The sequence below is a fragment of the Poecile atricapillus genome, chromosome 3, assembly GCF_030490865.1.
Source record: "Poecile atricapillus isolate bPoeAtr1 chromosome 3, bPoeAtr1.hap1, whole genome shotgun sequence".
In the NCBI taxonomy this organism is placed as follows: domain Eukaryota; kingdom Metazoa; phylum Chordata; class Aves; order Passeriformes; family Paridae; genus Poecile; species Poecile atricapillus.
Genome location: NC_081251.1, coordinates 81,401,138 through 81,428,631, shown reverse-complemented (window position 1 = coordinate 81,428,631; position 27,494 = coordinate 81,401,138). Strand labels below are relative to the sequence as shown.

Sequence of the window (27,494 nt, the reverse complement as noted above, 5' to 3'; positions counted from 1 at the left end):
GGAGGGCTCTCCTCCCGCCGCCCGCCCTCTCTATGGTGCCCGCCCCGCACCGCCGGCAGCTTGCGGCAGCACCAGCCCCCGCGCCTCCACGCCATGCCGGCTGGCGGGTCCCGGCCGCCCGAGCCGCCGCGGAGCTGAGGTGAGCTGACAGCGGCTTATCCGCAGGGGGAGGAGGAGGGGAAGGCGAGATGCTTCTCCCGGTGCCGAGCACCGCCGCCGCCTTCTGCTTGTGTCGGCCGCCACCGGGCGCTCCAGGGGCGGGTTAGGGCCGCCGGGCGGGCGGCGGGAAGGAGCCGGTGCCGGGCGGGCTGGGCGCGCTGCCCGCCTCGGCCGGGGTGGACAGGTGCCCCTGCCGCGGCTCCTGCCCCCGGCGCGGTGCCCCCGGAGCGGAGCGGAGCACAGACAGGGCTGAGGCGACGGGCGGCTCGGCAGGGGCGGCTCGGGCCGGCGGGCAGCTCTCTGCCGGGCGCCCGTGGAGCGATGTGTGCTCCGTGTGTCGGTGAAGTCCCAGGAGCTACGTATTTAGTTTGAGGTTTGCCTGGGTGTTTCGCGGGTGTCTTTGATCTCCGCGTCTGCAGCTGAATAGTCACTTCGGGATGGGTTGTTTGTATCGCCCTGCCGCCCTCAGCAGGTGCAGGATTCTGCTCCGGCCGATCTCCGGCATCGGTCCTTGCCAGCTTCTCTCTGCTCTATACCTCGTTGCAGCTACGGTTTAGGCTAAACCTGTGATTTTCGGTAGCGGTGACGTTGTCCTTTCGGCAACGTCCCCAGTGCCTGAACGAGAAATAACTTTAAGACCACCTTCAAAACGTTTTCAAGTTCTGCCGAACTGGAGTTCATTTTTCAGGGACGCTGTGCGAAAACCTTTCGGTGGCGGGTGAGTGGCCGCAGTGTGATGGGGGAAGGAAGAGAGAATCCTCCCAAACACGTTTCCCTGCTCCCTGTCTCGTTTGTGTAGAAGGCAAGAGGGATCTGGCAATCACAGGGTACAACTGGTCTTCAAATTAATGGTTCAGAAGTGGACTTTCTGTATGATTTTCTCTAAATTGCTTAATTTCTTGTATCTTGTTTTTCTGCTTGTGAAGTGAGAAATTAGCACTTCCCTACTTACTAAACAAAGTAATTTTGTTTGGTGTATCGCTCGAAAACAGAAATTGGGATAGAAAATTGTGGCTTTGTTGTTCTGTTTTTGGGGGGCCTACATGTGGCACAAAGAACGGCTGGGCAGAATTTAGAAAAATGCCTTAGCAAATGCAGCAGTCCTTCATATCTGCAATTTATTTTTAAATACTTGGCTTTTTTACACTGAGTGCTTTAATAGTTTTCCCTGTGCCTTAAGGGAAATGGACAGATTGTTCAGCTGGATGATGGGATAGACCTCAATCCATTTTTAAACTGGACTTTGTGTTTTTAATAGCATTTTCTCTCTCTTACTAATTAGTCTAATAATTCAGTAATGTGCAGGACTTTTAGAATATCAAGCAGAACTTGATTTTCTTAGCACAAGTGCTCAATAATGTCCTAATTCAGCATTCCTTGTCAAAGTTTATTGACAGCTATGGCCACAGAAAGATTAGGTGTAGTTTTAAACATAATGAATGAATCTTGGAAAATTTTGTTGTCAGTTGGAAGACTCAGGAATGCTAGGGTCATCTTTGGGTGTGCTGTTCAGAGCAAGTGAGATTATTCAAAGGAGTGTTTGCTAATAAAATCCAAATGACAAAATGCCCTGACAAGTCTTTATACACTAGAAATTATACACTTTTCTTCATGATCTTATTTATTTTGGCTTTGTGCTTGCCTGGATTGAATCACAGGTCTGTGGGCTAAACTCATGGTTTGTTTTTTTTCCCTTGCTAGAACTGCCAGATATATGCTGAATCTTTCATGCATAAAGGACTACCTCTTTATGACCTGGTCATTATCTTTGACAAACTGTTGAAACCATAGGAAAATGGTAAGTTTTATACTTTTTTAATTTAGAAATTAAAATGTAGAAAATTGTTTAGAAGTGTATCACAGGGACATTTGAACAGTTATTTTTACATGAATGGCTGATTGTGGCTTATGTTTTCTAGTTTAATCCAGCTATCACCCCATGCAAATATTTGAATTTACAGTCTTACCTCATACAGCCTTATGTCTTTGTAATTTATGTGCATTGTTGAGTGCTCTGAAATTGTTTCCTCCTAATTATTGTTTCCTGAAATAAATCAGGGGGAATCAAAAGGGTTACCTGTTTGTTTGGATTCCAGCCTATGCTTGAAGCAAAAGAGCTGATTAGTAGTATGGGTCAAAAAGATAGTAAAGAGATTTGATCTTTTTTTTTTTTTTTTTTTTTTTTCCCCCAATGATTCTACCTTTTGCATTTACCTTTATTTGGCTCAATTTAAAGCTTATTTTTCAAGTTAGCCTTTTGGTATTCTTTTGGTATGTGTTAACCACTTAGCCATAGTAAATACTCACAATCATTTCTAAGTAAGAGTGAAAACTGTAGAAGTACCTGAGTCTTGATCTCAGTTTTTCAGACTCTTATGCCCATACTTCATTTTAAGTACAAATTTGGCAGAATTTCTGTCTTGCACCAAAATAACCTGATGAGTATGTGAATGGAAATTTGCTGGATGGTATTTTTTCCTTGTCCTCCTAGTCCGTATTTATCATTAGAGTCTCCTTTAAAGACTCAGAATAGAGATTAGGTTTGAAAGGTTTACATGTTACCAAATACCACCTCTAAAGTGAATTTTAGAAAAAGCTTTCAACAGAAATGGAAGACGCTTTTACAGAAGAGCTGAAAGAATCACTTAAGCCTATTTGCTTCAGTTTTTGTGAAAGTAAAATAACCTGCTACATGCTTGAGTTGGCATAAATGTCTCTCCTTTGCTGAGATGCAGGATGCTACAGAATTACTATCTTCATTTATTTTATTAAGCATGCTTGAATAATTTTGTTGTAATGCTTTGGTTGGTGACCAAGGAAAATAGTAGGAGTGGTAAGAGATTTCTTCAAAAGTGCTCTAAGCATTGTACACTCAGGAAAAGAGTCTCTAGGAAGAATTATTTTTTTGAATCTATCAGAGAGTAGCCTCATTCTTTTGTCATATTTTCTAGCCAATGCTGTCCCCTACTCCAAGCCCATATATGCAGGAAGGAAATCTCCCAAGAACTGAAGTAGCATTTAATCCTATGACACGGTCTGGTTTGAGATTCAGTGAGTTTGCAGCCTTTAGGTTGTGTTGGATATCTTCCTTTGAAGTGGAAGTCTGCCTTTATAAGGAGGTTAGCAGTTTCGTATTTAGAGCCATTATGGTCTATAAACCTTAGCTTCTTTCCTACATGTCCTCTCTTGACAATTAAAAATGGCTTGACATTTGAATGGAGGACAGTGGCTAGGGAAGTGGGGGGAGTTTTGCTGTTTGGCCAAGCTATTAGTAGCAAGGGAAATTAGAATCCAGGGTTCCTTGGACACTCGCCTGCTCCATGTGACAATGTAGATTCCAGCCCAGCACTGAAAACCTGATTAATACGGAGTTACTGTCCATTAGAAGTCAATTAGATCAATTGTGCAGATCACTGGAGAGTGACTACCTAGGTACCAATTAAGTGAAACTATCAAGTCAGTTCTCCTTTGAGAGTTTCTGAGCACTAGGTGTGTAGTCATGTATGTTAGAATAAGCTTATTTGAATAAAAAAATTAAACCACTCCTTTGCTCTTTTTCTTATGTAGTACCATGCTGTTTAATAGGAAAGCTTTTTCATACCAGATGAGGATGGACTTTGCAGCCTTACAAACACCACAGCAAAGTTCACAGCTGACAAAAGAACCATTCAGAACAAAAATAAATATTTTTAAAATGATCTGATGCCTTTAATTCCGTCCCTGTTGATGCTAACAGCAGTGTCCATGTTTTATTTTCCTTTTAATGAACACTAAGCAATATTTTTGACATTTTCAGTGGAGAGGTGAAGGGTTTTGTAGTGTGAAGATGGTTGCATAATCTGTGTATTATAAGGCATCTTGGCAGGGTTACAAACTTTCTCACTCTGTGCTTTATCTGTGTGTAGAGAGAATCTTAGTCCCTAGGGCTATCAATCTGGCATCTTTCATCAGCACTAAATTTACTGCAAATATTTTTTGTGTGCATGCAAAAAGAAAAAGCTGCTATTAAACCTTTGTGGGCAGGAGCGAAAACATTCAAATAGATGCTTTTTCTGTTTATTTCCCTCAGAATTTCTCTTCACTGAATTCTGGTGACCATGTTCTACCAACTTAAATTCACACGTCATGTGTTCGTATGTCTGTCTCATCATAGGTCTTTATCAGGAAGGCTTTTGAAATGTTGTGTTGCTTGAGAGCCTGTTGGACCAAAGATTTTTTTACTAGTTTTTTCTTTATTAATCTACTTAAAATATAACTGTGATGTCCTCAAAACTATCAGGCTAACTGATAAGGAAAGTGTAGAGGTGAAATGCTGTTAGTGCCAGAGATTCCTGTAGACAAATTTTACTCTGTTGTGTGCTTGCCTTTTTGGAACCAAATTGCTTAGGAGTGTAAAGTTTTTTCCACTGTTGTTCCAATACGCTGCTCCACCTGTCCCAAGTGAATTGCTAATGTGTGGCCTTAGAATGTGAGCTTTAGCACTGCTTTTCTCTGTACATGCCAATCATTTTCTTGGGTTTTTTGTCTGGAACATTAATATTACACTGCAGGGCAAATTCAGAGTAATTCAGAATAACTTTTGATAAAGAAAAAACCTAAAACTAATCATGGTATTCATTTTATCTTGGTAAAATGAGCATGTTAGGAAGATGTAGTGGGTTTAGCACTGGCTAAAATCGCCAGTGCACCTACTAGAATGACTTATTCATTTCCTTAAATTAATTTGAATTTAATTTTTAAGTTACTTAATTTTTAAAAAAATTAAATTTTTCACTAAAATTTAATCAATTTAATTTAATAATTTAATAAAATGATTAAAAAATCACTAAAATGAGATTTTTAGGTTCACTTGATGAATATGTTACTGAAATAATATGGAAATTCATAGTGTATATTTTGGAGGTTCTTTCTTAATGGTTATAACTTGGAATTTTATATGCTTTTGGCCTCTAAGTGAGGGCATGATGATATTATCACTTCAGACCAGCATTTCATCTGGACCTGCATCATAGTTCAGGTGTTGTTCATTCTGCTTTTACAGTTTTACAGTTGACACAGTTTGGCAAAATAAACAAATTGGGGTGCATCTTGTCCTGAAATTACAAGTCTGTCAGTCATTCAGTAATATTTTGGCATTTTCACTGACTCATGTTTTTATTTTATAAAGTGACATACACCATGCAGAGCTTACACATTTGATCCTAGGAAGGATCTTTCTTAGCAAGAGTTGGCTTATAAAATTGCTCTATCCAATGTTGTTTTGGGAACTGCTTAGTTTCTTACCTGGATTTCTCTTTTTCTCCTGGAAGACTGTTGAAGTCTACTATGTTAATACTGAAATACAACATCAGTAACGCAAGGAGAGGTAATAGTCATTCAGTTTCTCTATGGGCTATTAAACTTCTTCTGACATGGTATCATTGAAACAAGCTCACTTTGGGTTTTAAGTGAAATTAGTTTTTACCACATTGCAGTATTGAGTTTTTGTTAATGTTTGTGATAGTTGAGATTTTGCAATGGGAAGATCTTTTGTAAATGGAAACTGCTTCAAGTGACCTTGATAATAGTTTTTTGAAATGCTGATCTGAAACAGATTAGATCTTTGTTTACAGGCTCAGGTATTGCAAGCATTCAAATTCCATAAAGAGGAAACTGGTAACTGTGTGCTTCAGAAAACTTCTCTAACATCTATTAGTCAAAAGTATGTGTAAATTGTTAGAGACAGCTCATATAGGCAATATTGGTTTACACAATTACAGCTGAAATGAATTTACCATAATAACTTCCTGTTGGAAGGGGGAGAGTTGAAACAGCACTCAAGGCTAAATTCACCACTGGGCTTAAGTGGTTGTAGCTTCATTAACTTCAGTCAAGTTACACCAGTGATTAATTTTTTGGGGGTTGTGATTTGCTTAACATAGGTCTCTTACAGTTCATACATGATTAAGTTCTTGCTCATGCATTTAAAGGCCAAAAGAAGAAAGAAACAAAGAAAGAAAGACTAGATTAAATGTATTGTACCTCCTTACAGTCCTTGTATGGTTCCCTTTTCCAAAATATTTATTTCATAATCTCTTATTGTATTAATCTTTGCTATGTCCCTGTGAAATATATCAGTACTTTGTAGTTAAGAAATGCAATAGAGATGATTTAACAGTGTGGCTGACTTCATGGAGGAGGTTCAGAGCAAAGAAGGGATTTGATCTCGTTCATTTGTATCTGACACTGAATAATGTAGAAACTAGACCATCCTTCCTTTTGAAAGTATAAGGCAACTATATGCAACATTTTTAGTAGAGCTGGTAGATATTCTGATTTTCTAATGATGGCAGTTACTGAGGCTCTAACAATTGGCCCTGTTCTTAATTAACCTTCTGGTTTGACCTGCAGGCTTGGTAACAGAGGGACCACAAGTATGTAATATGTATGGACAAGAATTGTTTCATAATTTTTATGGACAACTTTCCATTCTACTTATGTTTGCTTCTGGCTTTGATATAATTTAGGAGCTTACTGAATATTTTTATTATACTAATTTTCTGTGTGTTGATGAGAGCTATAAAACTTGCTTGTCCCACATCAATAATAAAAAAAAATGGAATTCAGTCTCACTATGAGATATAATTCTCAGAAAGTCTTGAACACTCTTCTTTCTTCAGTTGGGCAACTTTTAGATAATTGCCTCATCCTTCTTGCATCTCTATTTCAAGGGATCTGTTCTCTCATTTCTGTTTTTTCGTATATGTTGAAAATGGTTACCTGAAATCATGAGAGATTTTATATGTTTTTTAGCAACCTCTTATGAGATGGTAGGATCCAATAGCTTTCTCAGGTCCTTGGAAATTAAAGATTTGGATAAAAGTGCATTAAGCTGATTAATTCTCATAAATATAGTCTGTGGATTTGCAGGACTTTTTTTTTTTTTCCCCTGTAAAGAAAAAGTACCTATCCTATGAAAGATGCATAAATTAGATTAGTAGTTATTATGCTTTGTAATCAAACTTGTGCTCATGTCCTGAAGTGTAACAAAAATCCGGGAGTGCTTCAATCAGAGGGAAAATTAAAACATCAAAAAAGGCAAATTACTACTTTTCAGAAGACTTAAAAGGATGTATGTGTATCCCAAGGCAAGCCCAGTTACTCATAGGTTATTCCTGACCAACATTTGTCTAGACTGTTTACAAAAGAGCTCAAATGATGAGAGTTCTCCATTCTTCTAGAGCAGACTGGTCTACTGCCTTTTCTACCATATCTCTACCCAGGATATGTTCTGGTGTTTTGTTGCAGAAAAGAAAAAAAATGGAACACTTCAAATGGTGAGGTTGCTTTTTGTTCTTGTAACATTCAGTCAAATTCTTCTAGTGAAGCTTGAAACCCAAAACTTTTCAGACACTTGGGGGATTCATCATTGTGTATTTGGACTGCTGACAAAGAGGTTGTTTCTGTGAAATTTTTGACAGAACTGTCATATGTTCTACTAAGACAGACAAACCTCTTGTATTTGGCTACATGACTGAAACATATTTTTAAAGTAATGTGAAATGTGGAATAGTAGATTATGCCTGGCAGTATGTTTATCGTTGTTTATTAAAACTGTGAATAAGCAATGTGGCTAGGAAGCTTAGAAGTTGAAAATAGTATGTGGAACTTCCTCTTTAAACCTCACTATTCCTGCTGTTTATAGATGTGAAGATCATTGTGCCTTTAAATGCCACTGCCACTTGAGAAATGTCACTTCAATGTCAGAAAGTACCAAACCACCAAAGTGTTCATGCTCAGACGTTTTCGTAAATTCAGTGAAATTAGATAAACCACTCCTGTATCTGAATACTTCTTGAAGGACAACAGACTTAACACATTTGAAAAAACAGATCTCTTAATCTGTGTATCTGACAGAAGCAGAAAGCATGTAGAAAGATACTTTTACCCCTAGTACATTTTTTTCAAAGCCAAACAGGGCAAGGTGAACAGTCAGGAGTATGTGGTGTTGCTTTTTTCTGCAGAGGTGTCAGCTTGAACAATGGAAGTATACATATGAATATCTTTATTTCCCTTCCTTTAGAAACAGCAGCATTCCAACCATTGTGTTTCACATAAAACACAATGCAGAGAAGAATTCTGTTAGCTAGAATTGGTCTGGCTTTGTGAAATGATTAGAGCTACATGAATTGCCTATCATCTTTTTCTGCTGTCTATCTTTCTATAGCAAATTCTGTGATGGTCAAGTACATCTTCAGCAACTAGTAATTTTCTTGGTTGTGGTGAGGCAAGGGCATTCTGCTGATAATATTCCAGTCTTCTTTAGGTATATCTTGGCTTTCACATTAGATGAAGAAGCAAACTGTTTTGGAGAAGTTACATTTGCACTTCTGTAAAGAACATATGCGCTCTTTGTTTATTAGCTCCTGTAACAGCATAGTAGACATTGTCCTTTTTCTTGCGAGCTAATGAACTCATAATGCTATGTTGTATGTAGTTTTTACATAGTGTCATGTAGATACTGTGTCATTTAAGAGTTTCCTCCTGTCACTGAATCTTCATTTTGGTATTAAATATAAATGTTCATAAAATGAGGTCAACCTTTTTCCTTCTATGGGGATGTTAATGGACAGCAAGAAAAATTTCCAGTATATGTTATGTTTCTTTATGGCCCTGATAGTTTTCACATTGGTTTTCATTAATTTGTAGAAGATTATTTATCAATATGAAAAAAGATGCATCACAAGAGAATATTTAAATGATAGTATCTTCACACCAGCTGTCAGAAAGATCAACACATTTATTCTTAAGAAGTACGTGGATTAGGTTTAGTTATTCTTTAAATTTTAGTGTTTCTACAGTTTTCGTCTTTTTGTTCTAATGGTAGAAGCACCAACTCTGTAAACATAATGACTTTTAAAAATACTTGTTTCTTTTTCGTGGAATCAGTTTTGGGTTTTTTTGCTCTAGGACTTGTAAAGCTGCTTGTACTTAAGTAAAAAGCAGGGGGGCTGAAAATACTAAAACCCCTGCAACAATAAAGAAAACTAAATTCCTTTAATACTAGTTAGTTCCTATTTTTAACCTACCCTTAAACCTGAGACTTGAGAAATTTCTTCTTTAAAATTATGTGGATTCCACAACATCTCTAGACAGCCTGTTTTGTTGTTTACATAGCAACCTTTTTTTAGACTGAACTGCTATTGCCAGATGTAGTGCTGACCCTTCCTTCCTAAAACTCTTACCTTTCTGGGATTCAGGTTCTCTTGTGTACATCTTGTTCTGTGAATACTGTGCACAAAAAAACCCCACACGATTGTAATTACTTAGTGCCTGGTAGAACATAATGAATTCTCTTGTGCATGTAACACTTGCTGTATTATATCTCAGGAGAAAAAGAAAGCTTGGACTCATGGTCTGTTTTCTGTTTGGTATGATGCTTTTCATCATAACAAAATGACTGGTTGATCCCTATTTCAGATAGATGTGGTTTATTTATTTTAAAAATTTGGGGATATTCTGTTTGTGTTAGTGAATTTTATGTTATTCCTTTTGGAACACTTATTGCTACAATTAATTTTGAATTAGATCCTCAAAAATGCTGTAACTGCTTCTAACTGCAGACTATATTCCGCTATTGTGGTTTATCATAAAAGTTAATGAAAATATTGCATAGAAGCAACACTGGGAACCAATCTGAAATGCCCATTCATTTTGAATAGAGCAGTGTTGGTGATATAGTGGGGAAGCTGACTTTCAAAGATTTAAAAGATTTAAATCTCTTTAATAAACACGGAAAAATGAAGTGGCATGAGAATGAGAGGGAAAATAGTGTCTTTGGCAGCGGAGCTATATGAAGGCAATCAAATGGAATAGAAAAACAATTTGATGTAAACTTGTTGATTGTTAGAAGAAACAATGTTATAGTCTGGATGTTCTGTAAGATACATCCAAGATCAGTAAATTAAATACTACGCTATACGTTCAGTAAACATTCATGGAGCCCACCAGCTGTCCAGGATAGAGGGGCTGAGTTAATATGAAAGTTAAAGAGGCCTGGTGGTGTTTGTGGTTTTGTTTTGTTTTTAATGCCCTCTTCAAATTTTATCCGTGCCAGGTCAGGAATGATCCCATTTCTTACTACCTTTTTTTTTTTTTTTCCCCAAACAGCTATATTTAAGGTTATGTCTCTATAGTAAGGATAGATGGAAAAAAGTAAGCAACTGAAAAAGTTGTCAAAATTATATGAAGTTGTATGAAGTACATGAAAGAGAACACTGATTTTAAAACTGAAGTTGACCTAAAATACAAGCAATACATAATACTTTGTCCAAAGCAAACAAACATAAAAGTAATTTCCTCAGTACAGACTTTATCTTGTAGCCACTTGACAAGTATTTTCCATTCTATTTTTCATTTGGGCTATAATCATCATGATGACATGTGCCAATTGCATGAATCTGTGTGGCAACTGAAACACTTTTATTCATCAGTACCTTTTAACAAAGGTCAGTACAGTTCTACTCAGTATTAGCTTTTATTTCAATTTTGGGCAACCAGTGAAGGGAGAAAAGATGGGCCTTTGAAGAAACAAACATTTTTATTTAACATGTTGCTTATGTTTACAATTCATTTCAGTGGCAAAACAGTAAATACAGGAACCGCATGTTAATGGTCTTTTAAATATAGTTTAAATCACAAGGGATTTTAATTTAATTTTTGTTTATAAATAAGTGTTTCTACTTGTGTTTTTCATTCTCACAGGATTTAGATTGATACCTGCCTAGTGCCTTGGTGAACTCAAAAGGAATTGCAAATAGCAACATTGAAAAGGAAGAAGGTAAAAAGTTTCATCTGGGTGGAGAGGAAATCCTTCTAAAAGATCAAGGGCAAGACTGTTCTAAATTCTTTGAACTAGCTCTTTTTGGGTTTTTATTCTCTAAGGAGTCCTAAGGGTTATAGAAAGGAATAGATTTTCAGGGCTACTTTTATTTGGAGAAATATTGAGTTTCAAGAAATAAACCAAGAAATTTTGTTCTTTCCAGCTTCTCAGCTACAGAGGGACTATCGTTTTTTGCCAAATGTTCAAAGGAAGTGAGTTAACATGTTCCGTCAGAATGTTAGCTTCCTCTACAGCAAGTATCACTTGTCAGAAGCATCTTTTCTCATTTTTCACAATCAAATAGGAAACACCTTGTTCAAATGCATTTGTATTTCTCTTTCCCTTTGCTGGCCATTGAAAGGATAAACTGTTCTCTATGGATAGAAGCAAGACAGTGGTGGTAGGACATCCTGATTTTTAATTATTGCTGTTAAAAGTATCTTCTCATTGGGTTTGGGCAATTTACTTCAACCTCTTTTGATGTATCATTTGATCTATGAGCTGGGGAAAGAAGCAGTCATTATTTCATGTGGCAGAAAGACTAAAAAGTGAACCTTTCAAATATAATATTGTGTTTGGGAGTTTTTTTAGCGCTTTAGAACAGGTATCAGTAATCAACATAACTGTCGTGTGGGTGTCTAACAATATCTAGTTCTAGTTCTGATTCTTTCTGATCTGATTAAAGTTCTGTCCTCCTCTTAAGCTTTCATTTTGTGTTTAACTCTTTGAGACAAAATGGCTTGATTAAGGAGCATCCTTCTAGTGAACAGGTGCCAGATAAGTCCTCAGTATCTCCTTTAGAGTACCCTTTGTCTTTCTGGTGCTCAAGGAAAACCAATTATCATCTAATGTGGCTGCTAAAGGAAAATGCACCTTTCATCTCTAATGTACAATCAATAATTCTTCTAGACTAGGATAGACTATTTCCGTTGGAAGGGACCTACGGTTACCATCTTGTCCAACTGCCTGAGCAGCTCAGGGCTGATCAAAAGTTTAAGTGTGTTGTAAAGAGCATTGTCCAAATGCCTCTTAGACAGGCTTGGTGCATTGACCACCTCTCTAGAAAGCCTGTTCCAGTGTTTGACCACACCCTTCGTAAGAAATGCTTCCTAATGTCCAGTCTAAACTTTCCTGGTGCTGCTTATATGTTTAAGGGTAGGCAGTAATTTTTGTTAGACTGGTATGGCTGGAAGTGGTTAGCCAGTTCTTCAGGTTGGAAGCAGAGATGGAGTTGTCCAGGGTGGTGCTGGCTTTTGGGTTTGTATTGCCCAGCTGATGGTGGTTTGTTGGCCTACGTGCGCTTCCCTGGAACTCCTCACAAGCTATTTAATCAGGCCTGTACTTTGTGTGCTTGTCTGTGAGCATTTGTTACTGGAGACAGTGTTGAAAGCCTTACTGCAGTCACAGTAAATCACATCCATTATTCCCACTTCCTCTGCCGAGCCAGTCAGTGTTTTGTAGAAGCGCAACTTACCCATCATAAATCCATGCTGACTGTGCTTGATGACCTTCTTATCCTTCAGATGTTTGAAAATGCTTACTGGGCTAACTTGCTGTATTACCTTACAAGGATTGAGGTGAGGCAGAGCAGCCTCTAGCTCCCTAAATCCTCCTTCTTGTGCCTAAGATAGGAGTTGTGTTTTCTTTTTTTTTTTTTTCCCTCAGTCCTTTCAGCAGCTATGAAGCTTATGAAGGAATAATTTGGGGAAAATCTCTTTAGTAATCATTGTCAGAAATACATTTCTATGTATGAAGGAAAGCCTGCTTATTCTTTTGAATTCTTTTCATTTTTCTGCAATTTTAGTTCTTCTAGCAAGTAAAATGAAAGATTATCTTGCATACTTAGCAAGGGTGTATTTCATTTACTCAACTTGTGTATACCAAGAGTTAAAAAAGCCTGGTGAAAACAAGTGTCCTAAAATGTGTTTTCATTTAAAGGAAAGTATAGGAAGCTGCTGTAGGAGGCTTACCTAAGCTCTTCTATAATACAAGAGCGCTTGCTGATTCTTGGCTTCACTATTTAAAACGTGAGCTGAATCTAGTGAGATGTACATAATGGAGCTGTATTTCAGGTATATGGTTGCTAAATAAAACAGCAGTGTTGCTGTGCTTCTAAAGGCTAAAGATAAGAACTGATACAACAGTGGTCCTGCAACATGTAGGTCTTCTGCTAAGTTACTGTGTTAATGTGTCTAATTGCAGCATTGATTGGAGTTGCATCTTCACAAAAAGGGAAAATTGACTCCTGCTGAGAGTAGGTGGGGGTTTAGGTTTTTTATCAGCAAACCATCTGCTTCTGTGTATACTGAAGACATGTTGAATGTTTTCTTGAAAATAATGTGACAATTGAGGCAATAAGCAGGTTCTACTTCCATCTAATTCTGATAACACAGTTAATTTATCTGCAAGTTTGATCTGATACTATCACTGACAGAATTAAAAGTTGTTCTACTTTTATTCCTCCCTGGTTTATTTTTATTTCAGGCAAACTATGATCTTATGTGACAAGAATGCTTTTGTTTTAGCCATGGATTTAAAGGGGGCGGTGTGGGACATGAGGTGGCTTCTGTTTATCTTTTTGTTTTTCTTATCACCTCAGCTGTAACAGCAGGAGCACTGCTGTAAAGATCAGTTGTTGCTTTTGCTCAGGTAACTGGAACAATTACAACTGGATAAAAGTACAACTTCATAGGTTTTTTTGCATGTAAATATCGCCTGCATTAAAACTTTAAATGGGTCATTGAATGAAAGAAATTCCTCATACTTCTAAGCTGTATCGCTTGGCTAATGTGAATCTTTATTGGCTGGCACTGGCTGACATTATTTATCTGTTAGACTATACATATTATAAATGCTTTGTTCCATTTTATATTTTAGGTTTAAAAATATCTGGAGGGAGATTAAGTGGCTCAACAACTAACGTTCTAATGGATGACAGAAACTTTCCACCAAATGATCTGCAAATAGACTCAAAGGACAGTCTTCCTGCTAACTATAGGGTAGGGGTTTTGGCATCTCATTTGATTCCTTCAGCTGATGAAAATGAAAATCAACTTGACAGTGATGGAAATGAAGTTCTGACCAGTAGTAACATTGCTATGGGGCAGGATAAAGGTGAACAGGATAACATCAATAATAATGAGAACACGGACAGTGGAGACTGGATCTCAAGCTCGAAGGAAAGTGAGACTGAGAGGAGATCTGTAAATGTCCATATGGATCCTCAGCTGGAGGAAAAGCCTATTACTGAAAAACAGCCTGGTGGAAAAAGAAGTCCAAGAAGCAAAAGAAGCTCCAGTAAAAAATCTAAAGGTACTTAATTTATTTTTTTTTTCTTCTGTTTACTTCAGAAGTAGCACTGTAGTTTAAATCTGTGAGGTAATAAGAAATATATTTTAGGTATTGTACTAATTATTTTTAGCAGTTCACTAAAGGTTTGGTGGGTTTTGGTTTGTTTAATTTTAGTTTTTTTTCCAGAACAGCTAATAGTCTTCAATCAAATTCAACTTTACATGTTTTCACGTTTTGTATTTAAACAACAAAGTAGCAAATGCAATGCATTTGTAAGTAAACAGGAGTAGAGGGAGGTACATAGTGTTAGTATGGAAATTGAGCTGGCTTCCAAATCAAAATAGACAGGAATTCTGGAATTTTGGTTTTGTTCATTTGAACATCATGGTCAAGTGCCAGATTTTGGTGTCTTGATCCCATGTCAACATTTGAAATCTTGTTAGGAGTACCAAATGGCTTAATCTTGCCCTGCTGTTCTAAAATTTACTTACATTTTTCAAATCTTACCAGATAATCCTAGGTTGTGTGTTTTGGGTAACAAAGTGTTAAAAAATGTGTCCTTAACAATTTTTGTTGTTACTTTTTCTTTAGATAGTTTGGATATGAGTTGGATAAGGAAAATGTAATATTTATTGCATGTTATTATTTGAGATCCTTCTTCCCGTGTTGAAGGAGTAGGATTTAGTGTAACATAACGTGTTACATTAGGTTTTTGCCATACATCCTAAAGCTTGTGTGTCATAGGGCTGTACATACTAATTAAAATCAGTATGTTTCATGCATAGGTTTCTTTGAGAGAACAGCTGATCCACGCTTTTTTTTCCCATACATTTTAAACTAAATAATTTTAAAATACAATTTTCCTCATAAATGCCAAGTCTTTTATGACCTAATCTGAAAACTGATTATGATTTTAAGGGATTATAGAATAGGTAAAGACAGGAAAGGAAGGAAGCCTTGCATTCCATATCTTGCACAAATGGGCAAAATCTAGAAAAGAAAAATTATATTTTCTAATAGAGATAAGAGCAGTCTGAAATCTGTTGTTACAGGGAGAACAATTTCTCAATAACTTTCTTCAGCACTTAATAAGTATATATATTTCATCTGTAGATTTAAGTTTTAATAATAGAATAAAATAATTAAAATGAGATTGGCAGAAGTAATTGAGAACCACTCATCTGTATGATGGAAATAACAAAAAACAAGTTCATGAGAAGTTATGTTCATACATGAGCATGTTGACAGAGGTATCTGAAGCACAATAAGAGGAAGAGAAGGAAAAAACTCACCTAAACACTTTTAAACTCTTAAACTAAGTTAGACTTAGTTTGTATTCTTTCTCCATTAGTTTGTATTCTTGTTGATAAATGAAATGAACTGATGCAGAAGTACCACAAAACGAGCTGTCCACAGTAGATTGAAGTTTCAAGATGAAAAGCAGAATCCTGAAAAATTTGAAAATTTTATGGAAAAAACAGGCAATGTGAAAAACCACACCAGAGAACATTCTGCCTGCAAAACTCTGAAGAGTTTTGTTGAATTCTTAGGAATAAACTCTTGTTACTTTTTTATTAAAGAGCCTAGATTGTTAGAGAGGAAGGTCAAAATAAAAAATTGCATTATATCTCCCATTGTTTATGGGCTAATACACATTTAGCTTTTTTGATACTCCCATATGATGATTCTTCTGTTCTCACAAAATGCAATTGATTCTGTCACAATTTCGTGATGTTGCAAATGTCATTATTTTAGTGGCAATCTAATTTTAATTTTAATCTAAAAATCTAATTTTAATCTAAAATCTAAAAATTTAAAATCTAATTTTAATTTTCACCAGCTATTTTAAATTATTCCTGAATATCCCACTACACCCTCTACGTTAAAGGTCCAAACTAGCTTTCTTGTCTTTATACCAACTCGGAGTTAAAGGAGAGAATAATCATACTAGAGTGGAAGATTCCGGAGTGGGTGACAGCAGAGCACCACATAAGCAGGCTGGAATATCAGACTAAAGACTTGCATGGCATGTGTTGTTGCAATTTTTAAAAAAAAATATTTTAAACTGTTGAAAAATTATGGATGAGTTACTTTGACTCATAACTAAGGAAGAGATTTATGAATCTTTTTCCCTATAAGCACACCTGCTAGGATGGCTGTTAGATGTTGCCATTCTAGAAAAGATGACGTTCGACTTAAAGAGCATAATTTTCATATTCCTCTTCTTGCTAGTGACTAAGGCAATTTATGTGGAATATGGAAAATTACATTTTAGTCATTTTTGTTTACTTGTGACTTGCTCAGCAGAATATTGGTGAACATTAGAGAAGCCAATCTTTCGCTCTCAACATGTTTTTACTTCAGAAGAAAGAGCAAGTACTTACACTTGCAATGTGTTTGAAATCCTCCAAATTGTTGATTGTAAAGAATAAACAGTAATAAGTTTGATTATTATCTGTCTGTATATGCTTGGGATTTCTTGAAGCTAAAATTATCCTAGCTTCTACTATTAGTAGACTCAAATGCAAGTTTAAGTCACTGTATCTGCTTGAAGATCCTTCTGGTTCAATATTCTTCCCCTGACAGAGGCCAACAGAGGATTTGTAGGTGAGAGTACAAGGACAAGGCAAACATGGAGTTATTTGTTCGCATGTTCTGCTCCCCATCTGCAGTAATCTCAGGACTTCCCCAAGTGGAAACTGATAGACTGTAATACTTCAGAGTGAATTTGTCACCTGACTTACAGTCGCTTTATGCATCCATTTCAGTGTCCTGGAGTAAGAAGTTCCAGGATTTCATCTATTTATTGTTTGACGAAGCACCTCCTTTTAGCCTTCTTGATGCTGTAGGAGATTTAGTGTGGATTGACAAGTCTATAGCTTCTAGATCCCAATTTTTTCTCACATTATTTTTGTTTACTCATCAAAACTTTGAATGTACAATGATTATATCTGGTTAGGGAGGACTAGTGACCAAAGAATTTATGTACATTTTAACTGAAGAATTTAAACTTTGGTGATTATTCATAATGTTATTTCTTATAAAGAGTTGTACTAACTTTAGAGTGGTAGAGCTAGTGATTAATCAAGTTTAACCTGTTTCAATATAATTTTGTAAGCATGGACTTCAAATTATCCATGTTCTCTGAAAATAAGTTCATCTTTTTTCAAATGGTCAGTCCTGGCATAACATAATATTGTAAAACTATTATATGATCCCTTAACCTGGTAAAGCATGGTAACTTCCACTCAATCTTTTTTTCCCAAGTTAAATTCTACAACATATGCTTTTTCTGTAAATTATTCCCCTTATTTCCTAAAGCAGCTTGAAGGTAGAGGAAGGAAGAAAGTGTTTTGGATGGAATTGGTCTTGAAACAAATAAAACATGAATATAAGATAGTCAAATTACATGAAAATCCAAGTAATGTTATTTTATTTAGCATTCTGTACCAATCTAAGGAAGATTTTCGGCTTGCTCAGTTAAAGTTTTATCTTTACCACCAAGACTTTTGTCTCAAAATCTCTTCTCTTAAAAATGAATAGGTTTTAAATACTTGCTGGTATTTTTTCCTCAATAGTTCTTGAATGAATAAGTCTGAAACAGCTTTCTGTATTGGGTACAAAAGAATGTTTAAAAAAAGAGATGGCCATATGTTTTCTGTACTAGCAACTTCTGTTTCTGGTGGCTTAGGCTAGTGCTACTGCATGTGAAAATTAAAATTCACATAAAAAAAAGAGGGCAGCATCCATAATTTTATTTTGATAGCAAATCCCTCATACTTACACCTTGGATTCATTCTCAGGCAGGTAACAAAGCATCTTAATTTCATATTCTTGCAGTACTGATGAAGAGAAAAACTTGAGATGTACTGAAAAATGTGGGGGTTTATTCACAAAGTGTGTCAAAATCTGATCATTTTTAGGCAAACATGGGGCTGCTTCTGTGAGCTGCTGGGGAAATTGAGAGAAAGTTTGCTTCTCCTCCTGTCTTAGGGAGCATTGGCACACCTAGCTGGGCATAGAAGGGGTCAGTTAAACATTTGTGAGCCTGGCAGAGCAAAAGCTTGAACACAGCTCTTTGCCATGGGCCTGCTGAGTGCTCTGGCCACTGATGTCTTCTGTGTCTTTTTGCATACATTTTCATAAAGGCTTTGGTTTCATTCAGTGGTGGAGTAAATATCAGTGCTTTAAAAAGTGAAAAACTGTAATCCTTCCATATTAAAAAAATCAGAAACATATGTGACATACCTGTATCTAGTGAAGAAAAAAAAAAATGTCTGCTTTGGACATTAAGATTGTTTGATTCCTGGAAAAATTAGTGCGCTGTTTCCAAGAGAGGGGAGAAAAATAAATAGGGATCCTAGCCCTTCACATCTTTATGATGCAATAGCATTACTAAGTAAATACAGTAAAAGTTCTTTGTTGTAGTGCTATTAAGGCACAAATACTGCCTTGTGCTGAAAATCAAACAAGTTAGAATTAACCCACATAACTGTAAGGCTTCACTTTCAAAACCAGGGAAGAAATTAGAGGGCAAAATTTGATTCCAAGTGGTAGCTCAACTATATGTACAAATAATAATGCAGTTTATAAACTATATGTTAGCAACTGTATCATGAATCAATTAAAATGAAGATTTTTCATGATAATTTATTGAGCACCTTGCAGTCAGTGTTCATGTTTTGATATGACAGGTGATTATTAACTGCTTAATAAAGTGCAGCTTGAAGTGATGTTTTGTTTGTTTGTTTTTCTGAGAGAAAAGATTTGCCAGAACATGAGGATCCTCTTTTCTGGTTTCATAATAATGTGCTAAACAGGAAGCTGTATTTTTAAAGTCAGCCTTAATTCTATCTCTAGAAGTATTTCCTGGTTTGCATCTTTCATCCAGTTGTGTCTCTTATTGCTTTTGGCCCACAGGAAGCCCAAATAAATACCGGAAGCTCAGAGATATGCATTAATTTTGAAAAAGCAATGTTAAGTTACACCCATATTTTTTCTGGCAGTAAGCCCTGTGAAAATAGCCACCCACAGAGATTATTAGTAGTCTTAATCTGGATAGTTTACTAAATAAAGAGTTTAAAATAATCAAAAGTGAAATAGTGGAGCCTTCCATGGACAAGCTAATGCCTTTCTTAGGTCCTAAATCTTAAACCTGAGTCATCATTATTGGGTTTCAGTGGCAATGAAAGCAAAGGGGTCTGAAACCAAGTGCCCAAGCTGAGGGCACAAAGATACTTGAAACAGTGCCCTCAGCTGTCCATCTTCCAGATGATAACATGATTTTCAGAAAATGGGTGTAGCTGGGGAACAATATCATAATTTGAGTTTATTAAAAGTTTATTGTGCACATTTCTGTTGCTAAATTTTCTAAATTGTTTTAAATAATTATGAGATTTTTTTTTTAAGTTGAGTCTTATGCAAGTGTGTGAAATTCAATGTTTTATGGAGAAATAAAAAAGTTTATTAACTGTTGGAATCAGCTGTAGTTTTCTGGTTGTTCCTAACACTGTTTTATAGGAAGCTGTAATTCATTGCTCTCTGGTCTTTGTGAGAGACTGATCCAGTCAGTATATGGGTAGTTGATTTCTCCCACTACTGCTGTCACTACTACTACTCTGCACTTCTTTCTTAATCTCATGTAACATTTTCTCATAACTATCATATTAATGATCAAAATACATAGCAAGTTTTGCAGTTCTACCAAGAAAATGAGGGATTTACACCCAGAAAGTTTCTTCCGGTAATATTCTTACAGTGTTATGCTTTACATTATTCTTCAGAACTCCACCTGGATGCCAGACTTTTTTTGACTTCTGTAAAACTAGAGACAGGCAATGTGAACTGCTAGGAAATGTACCATGGAGAACCTAGTTTTCTGTCTAGCAAGTTCTGGGATCTAAATTCAGTTTACACAGCCTTGTGTCATTGTTACCAGCATAGATCAGCACTACTGCCTCTTTCCCTGGATGCTCAAACTATCCAACTGTATAGAGGAGTCTTCCTTTTCACTCAGCAGGATGGTCCCATTAGACATCTCTCGCCTACAATAGAAAATAGAATCCCACACTATCATCATCTGCTTCTTTCTATCCTTTAAGATCCTGCTGTCACTGTGAGGAGCCACTGTGTTATCATCTAAAAAATGGACTCTTGTGTCTGTCCATCACCAGGACAACTCCTTCTATGAGGTTCTTGGAAGAAGCTAACTGAGAACCTCATACTGTCCTCACCTACCTGCTATTTGCCCTTTTTGAACAAAACTGCATTCTAAGTGCTTTTAGGTCATCCTGGTCTCTTATTAATAATTCTTTATAACACTTATTATAATTAATAATTCTGTATAACACTTTCTACATTGATTTTTTTCCCCATAAGTGAAAGTAGGGTCCCAGTTAGAAGTGTACAGATATATCTGATGTATGTTACTGTGTTCTGTTGGGTAGGTGAGCTGACAGTGAGACAGACCTGTCACAACTGATTTTGACAAGACCAGTATTTAGTTTAGCAGCAGTGTTATTTAACATACTAGGTTTTTATTCGTAACATTCATATTGAAATTTCTTAAAAAAAGCAACTCAAAGTATTCTTTTGGAATCCTAACCTAAGTGCTTGCCCTCTTTAAAGGTGTTTCTACAATGGGAACCACACCCATCCTGGAGGAAAATACTCTTGTTACAGATACAGATTTTGTGGAGGCTGAAGGTGCTGTTGAAACAAAGGAAAACTTTCAGCCAAAAGACCAAAAGCAAACGTTGCAGTCTCTTTTCTCTTTGCTCCGCGAAGAGGTTGAGCAGATGGATTCAAAGATATTGCCACTGTGTCTCCATCAGGTACTTTATATGATTTTGGGGTGCTGCACCCAATTTTATTTTTATTTGAGACCTTTGTTTATTAGGAAAAATATGCATAAATGCAATTTATGCCAATATTCATGTCTATATGATATTTAGGATATGATATATAGGATATTTTGATGCATAACAGATGGTCAAGGCAAATATCTTCTCTAAGATCCTCTGATATTTGTTAAACTATAAATTGCCTTGTAAGTATATTCTGTAGTTAAAGGAAGCTCTTAAGGATGGATTTCTAATTCCTCAAATGGTGAAATTAGTTTGGCACGAAGATTTAGGAAAATCGCTCTTTAATAATATATAATTAATATTATATGTTAATATATATTTTTATATTATAGATATATATTTCTCAGTCCTATATAACTATATATTTAATATATAATCAGTCATACATATATATTTTATATATACCTTGAATAAAGTTTGCAAGACTCTGGTATAGTTACAGGACAGTAGATACATAAATAATATTTTAAATCTGGAATGGTTTTTACTGCTGCAGACGTCTTTTTACCATAAATTTTATGCATGAATAATAGAATAATGGGATTAGAGGTTTTATTAGTGTATACCTTTATATAAAGCATGCTTGCCACACCTGCAAGACCAAAGGAAAAACTGTGGTTTGAAATGCAATCTTTCTTACAAACTGGCCAGTATGTTTCTTTTTCTTCTGGAGGTTATGATGAAGAAAAATATGTGAATAGAATTTGATGCAGTATTAATTTACAGTTTAGTTGTGTCAGACTAGAAGACCTTTTGCTTGGTCTGTGGTGTCTAATATGGGCCATATGTACATACTATACCTGCCTGATTTGACTCAGCTGCATTGTCTTTATTTTGAAAGGTATTTTAAATTTCTAAACTGCAATGACATTCCCGCATTCTTCTTCTTTGACACAAATAAGAGATTATATGGGAGAAAGAGGTTTCTCTTTAGGCTAGCATATTAGAGATAATCTACATTTGACATAGAATTTTAAATAATTTTTTCTAATCCATGGTTAAGATATCTGATACTGTTCCTTAACTTACAAGAAGCTTAGCTTTAAGGGTTGACAGTTTGTACTTTTAAGCCTCATCAGATTTGGTGGTTGTTCGTGAGTCAGTACACAGGTCATTTTTGGAAAACAAGATAGGGCAAAAACTTAAAATGCTTTACAGACATCAAGGAAATCAATTGCACATGATGGAGGTGAAATCTGTTGCTTTTTAGATGAAGAAGCCAAACCCCAAGAGGAAGAACCTTTTGAAAGTCATACTGGAACTGTGACAGAACTGAGAACAGAATCTGTATATTCAGATTGAAAAGTATTCAAACACTATCTCTTTTTTCCAAAAAATTATCAAGCGTTTTGAAGGGAGTGTTTGAAAGAAAGCTAATGGAATTTAAAAGGATTGTAACCTGTTTTTTGAATTGAGGATGGGAGGGGGAAGGATTTTAAGTTTAGCATTCGTGTAAAGTGTGTCTCTTAAGAATATTTTCCCTTTCTAGTGAATTAACCTGTCATCTTCAGTCTATTTTTTTTATTCAGATTGCTAATACAGCCTGACAGTACCATTAAACCAAGTCTAACAAATACTCTTCTGTCACATTCTCTTTCTATTCTCTATGACAAAATTCAATGTAAAATCAAGAGCTGTGTCAGATGTTCTGGAGTATTAACAATCCGTGGTGTTTGTGGGAAGCCTGTATTGAATATTTAAAGTTTGTTGGATAGCAGGGGTTGTTCTAATAGTCAGCTTCTAATTAAAATAGGATGCAATTTTTTTCCCTGTCTTGAATGGGATTAATTTGATTTAAGACTTATTACAGAGTCTAAGAGGTGTTTTTACATATAAACGTACATAGAGCTTTGGCAGCTCCAAAAATTCTTAGGAGGCTGTTGTGGACAGCAGACAAAATGTGCAGATAAAGAACAATAAAAGTCACCGATTCTCTTTCAAAGGTACTGGGCTCAGAATGGTCTAGTGGTTAGTAGAAAGGCTGAGAGCCAGGAAATACAATTTGTAATCTAGGCTCCTCTATCAAGTTGCTGTCTTTTTTGAGCAATCATCTTCAGACTTCTACAAAAGTGCGTATTTAAGCCCTTGAGATTATGACTGCTTAAATCGATGTGTCCCAAAGATTTTGAGACTGGGTTTTTGAGTCCTCCCTAAAAGTCATTGGGGAGTCATCTACTATTCATCAACCTGAATGTTCTGATGTCATGGTACCTGCGGTTCTTGGAAACGTTTTGCAAGCTCTGGCCTTGCATCACCACACATGGCAAATAGGAAGACTGCCAAAATCCGCTGTCCCCAAGGACTGATTAGTTGCTGCTTGTAAAGGTCACTGGTAGTGTAGAGCTCTGTGGAATACTTCTGAGGTTTATATTTTTTGTATTTCATTGCATTTACAAACAAAGATGTCAGTATTCCTCAGCTTTCTAGGAAAGCCTCCACAGTTTTGTAACAAGCACAAATAAGTTATTGTTGCAATTCTCAAATATTTTTTGTCTCCAGGGAGACAAAAGACTGTTCTTTTCTCGTCAGTCAGGAAACCTCCATTTCTGTTTTAACACATTGCAATCTAATGCTCAGGAGAGCGCAGCAATAATCTTAATTTTATCAAAGATAAGGAAATATTGGTCAGGCACAGAATTCAGGCTTTTGAACTTGTATCTGTAAAACATGTGTTTCTGTTGTAGGTCATTTTAAAGCTTTCTATTAAGATAAGTAAAAGTGTTGCTGAAAAAAATTTTATAGTTGTAGCAACATCAAACCCTACTAAGATTTGGGTAAATCTGTTTTGTGTGAGAAGACTTAAAATTTCTTTGGTCTTTCCCCTAGAGTAGGAATACATGTATTTTGTCAGAAGATTCATATTTTACCCAAACTAAATGGGAACTATATGTTTAAAACTATGATAAAAAGTTTCTATTACATCCTTACAACATAAATTCTTAATTTTTTTTTTTCACTTTTGCAGATAGCTGAGACCTATTTTCAAGAGGAGGAATGTATCCTTTTACTTGCAGAAATTGTTGCATGGCATTAAAATAGTGTGGCATGATAAGACATAAAAGTCAAATGCTTTGCTGCTAACTTAAATCTTGTGGGTCAGGGTAAGAAAGAAGTGAACAACCATAATTTACCCGTGAGTGAATATACCACATGCTGGCAAATCCTCCTTAATCAAGATACTGGAATGTGAGCTGAAAGATAAATTAACTTCCAACAGCTGTACTGATGCAATCATTTGTAGCTGGGCATAAACAAGGAAATAAGAAAATATTTTCAAATAACTTTTGTTTTCATAAGATAACTTCTATTCTAAATATTAGTAACTAGGGAAATGTCTGGTGTAGAGATAGGATATGTATTATATCAAATAGGATACTAACAGTAATAATAAAATTGTCACAACAGTTGATTAGAATATGTACTAAAAATGTCTAGATTGGAATAAAAGTACCAAACACATGGAACTGTGATCAGCAACCTGCAAACAATAGCAAAATGGTGTTTGACAAATGCTAATTAGTCAAAGTCATATCAAAGTAGTCTGAGAAATTGGTAGGAAAATATGGGTAATTGCTTCTGGGAATGGTTCAAATAGTCCAGTTTATTTTGATTTGTTCCTAGATAATGCAAGTAAGTTTGTTTCAAAAATTGTAATAGTTGAACTGCTGATAATTATTCTGATATACTTCAGTAATTGTGCGAAAGAATAATAATATTAAACCTTAAGGTTAAGTTAGAATTTTAGAAAAGGTAGACTGGGATTTCCTCTTTGCTTTAAAGGGAAAATTATCAGATTATAAAAGAGGAGGCCAGTGGTAAGCCCTTAAGGTACATGTGATTCACTAAGATGCATCATATATTACAGAATTTGTGCATACAGATTATTTCTTTATTATGTAATTTCTACAAACAAAATACAGCAAATAGGTAATTGTTTAGCAGACTAAATATCAAATTGTAAGAAACCTAGACAAATTATATTAGCCTGTAGATAAAACCAGAGAGCTAACAGTTGCAATATTATAAAAGCAACATATAAAATAAAATATCCATCACTGTTTTAGAGGACTGTGGGTATTTTTTGGTCCTTCTAATTCAAAAGTGTCCATCAGAAAATGTGAATTGCACAGCACAAATTAAAGGCATGGAAAAATTCTGTAGTAAATTATTGTGCAGGGGGAAATACAGTTTAAACAGTGTGGTTGAAACTGTTCCTCTTTCATCGAAGTTGCTTTAATTGAAAGGCACTCTATTTAAAGCTGATCAAAGGAAATATTTTTTAATGCAATGTACACCTGATGTGTGGAATTCAACACCACTATATAATACATATTTATGAAGGATATCTCTGCTGTACCTTCAGCCATCAGCTTCCTGAGGTTAATAAAGAACTTACTTGATCATGTTGCACTGTATTAATTATCCATGACAGACATTTTAATTCATCCAGTGTGGAACCTCATATTAACAATAATTCAGGGTTTGTTTCTGTGGTCCTCTAAGGCTCTCTCTGTGATCTGTAATTCTGTTTCTAATAACAGATTTCCTGAAGACAGAGAATATTCCTTCCATTAATGTTGTTGTTCATAAGCCATGCTGTTGCATGAGGCTAACCAGAATAAGAAGTACTGGTTGTGCTCTTGTAATAATTACTCCAGTGTTTTAATTAGCATGAATAATGGAAAGTGGGTTTTCTGTATTACTAAGAACTTCATTCACTGTACTTCCCTCCTCATTGTATTGTACAATTACATTTCAAATAGCTGGTAAAGCAGCTTTAAACAGCACAACGAACAAGTCAGTCTTGGTGGAACTAGAATCATCCTGACTATTCTAAAATATGTGACTATCAGTATACCTTTGTGAATATATTGATAACCATAAGCAAGGGCAAAGAGTTCTTCATATAGAAGAAAGGCAAGCAGAATCTTCAGGAAGACAAAAGGTAAACTCAGCAGTCCAGGAGTGTTGTGTACAATGGTTGAAAAGGGGGCAGGTATTTTTCAAAATATGAAGTTGGATCAATTGTTTAATACTGTCTCCAGCTGGTCAGTAGAAAGGAGCCATATTTTCAGTTAGTCATGGTTATTGGGATATTTGTATTTCTTGAGAGATCTGTGCTGGTATTTGTGTCATTGTTCTGCTTTTCATTTCCCAGAGATTGCATTTTTTTCATAAAGTTATCAGCACAGTAACATTTCAGTAATTTCTTTTCAAAGAAAACCTTTTGTTGTGCTTCAGGAAGAGGTAGCTGCTGAAAACAGTGGGATTTTCTTTTTTTTTTGTGTTTTTCAATTTATTTTACTCCTTGCTCGCCATTCTCATGTCTGCTATTTTTTTTTTTCTTTCTTGCACAGGAATCAGGATGCTAGCTATTATTCATTTTGATTCACTTATTGTAAATTTCAAGTGTATAATTACTTCCCTTTCAAACATGATGCCAATTATAAGTAAGTCATAGCATATCCACATATGTGTGCATTTGCCTTTAACCTTCCATTCAGATGAGAAGGCCATGAAGTTCATTCAGCTTGAACGACTTTATCATGAGCAGCTGCTTGCAAATCTTTCTTCCATACAGGAGCAGTGGGGTGAGTACCAGCTAAACTAACATGGTAGAATAAAGACTTTAGTTTGTATTTCTAAGTAATAGAGTTACATTTTCCAGGCTAAAAAGTTACATAGCAAAAGCAGCATTTATATCAGACTTTCTCTAAGCTTCTTACAAGAAGGGTATTCCTGCATTGGATTTGTTTGCACACATTAAATTATAAAGGTGCAAATAGTTTGTAGTTCTTTGTTGTGTTAATCAGTATTTTGATCCACAGTTGTTTCAAGCTTATTTTTGGGTTAGGGTCAGTGAATCCAATGTGATGAAAATAAAGTGTCTTCTGAAAGAATAGGATGCTGTTCTACATAGTCTGAAATGAGACTGTAGAACATACACAGAAAAGTTGTCAATATTTCTCCATTAATTAGTTTCACCTATTCACTTTATTTATTTATTAATTATTTTTTATTTATTATTTATTTATTATAATAATGCTACTTTTATCGTATCTTGAGCAAAAACTATTTTGATTTAATTTAGAAAGAAAATGGAAAACAGCAGTTGCAAGTCCAGTTACAACACTGAGGAATTCAGATAAAGAACTGAGCTGCCAGGAACTGGAAAAGCTTACTAGAGTTTGCTCTTCCCATCAACAGTAAGTATAAGAAAGTATTATTATTTTTCAAACTAATGTGTTACTGTAGCTGTTGTCTCCTTGCCATTAGGGGTGTTCCAAAACAGTCAGTGTCAAAATAAAAGTTGCATC

The 27,494-nt window shown here is 35.8% G+C and overlaps 1 protein-coding gene across 6 annotated transcripts in view; it reads left to right on the top strand.

The window, feature by feature from the left end:
• The first annotated feature begins 1 nt into the window (after window position 1).
• The window catches only part of CNST (consortin, connexin sorting protein), a 46,198-nt gene continuing 18,705 nt past the window's right edge, over window positions 2-27,494 (top strand). For 2 of the 6 annotated variants that reach the window (XM_058834465.1, XM_058834471.1), the window contains exons 1-8: window positions 4-139; window positions 1,861-1,957; window positions 10,903-10,978; window positions 13,898-14,332; window positions 20,939-21,144; window positions 24,143-24,173; window positions 26,682-26,768; window positions 27,269-27,383. In XM_058834465.1, the coding sequence (XP_058690448.1) occupies window positions 13,948-14,332; window positions 20,939-21,144; window positions 24,143-24,173; window positions 26,682-26,768; window positions 27,269-27,383 (824 nt within the window). In that variant the 5' untranslated portion in view covers window positions 4-139; window positions 1,861-1,957; window positions 10,903-10,978; window positions 13,898-13,947. Of the gene's footprint in view, window positions 140-305; window positions 878-1,860; window positions 1,958-10,902; window positions 10,979-13,897; window positions 14,333-20,938; window positions 21,145-24,142; window positions 24,174-26,681; window positions 26,769-27,268; window positions 27,384-27,494 lie in introns of those variants that run through there. The other 4 variants (XM_058834469.1, XM_058834467.1, XM_058834470.1 and 1 more) reach the window with 4 other exon arrangements.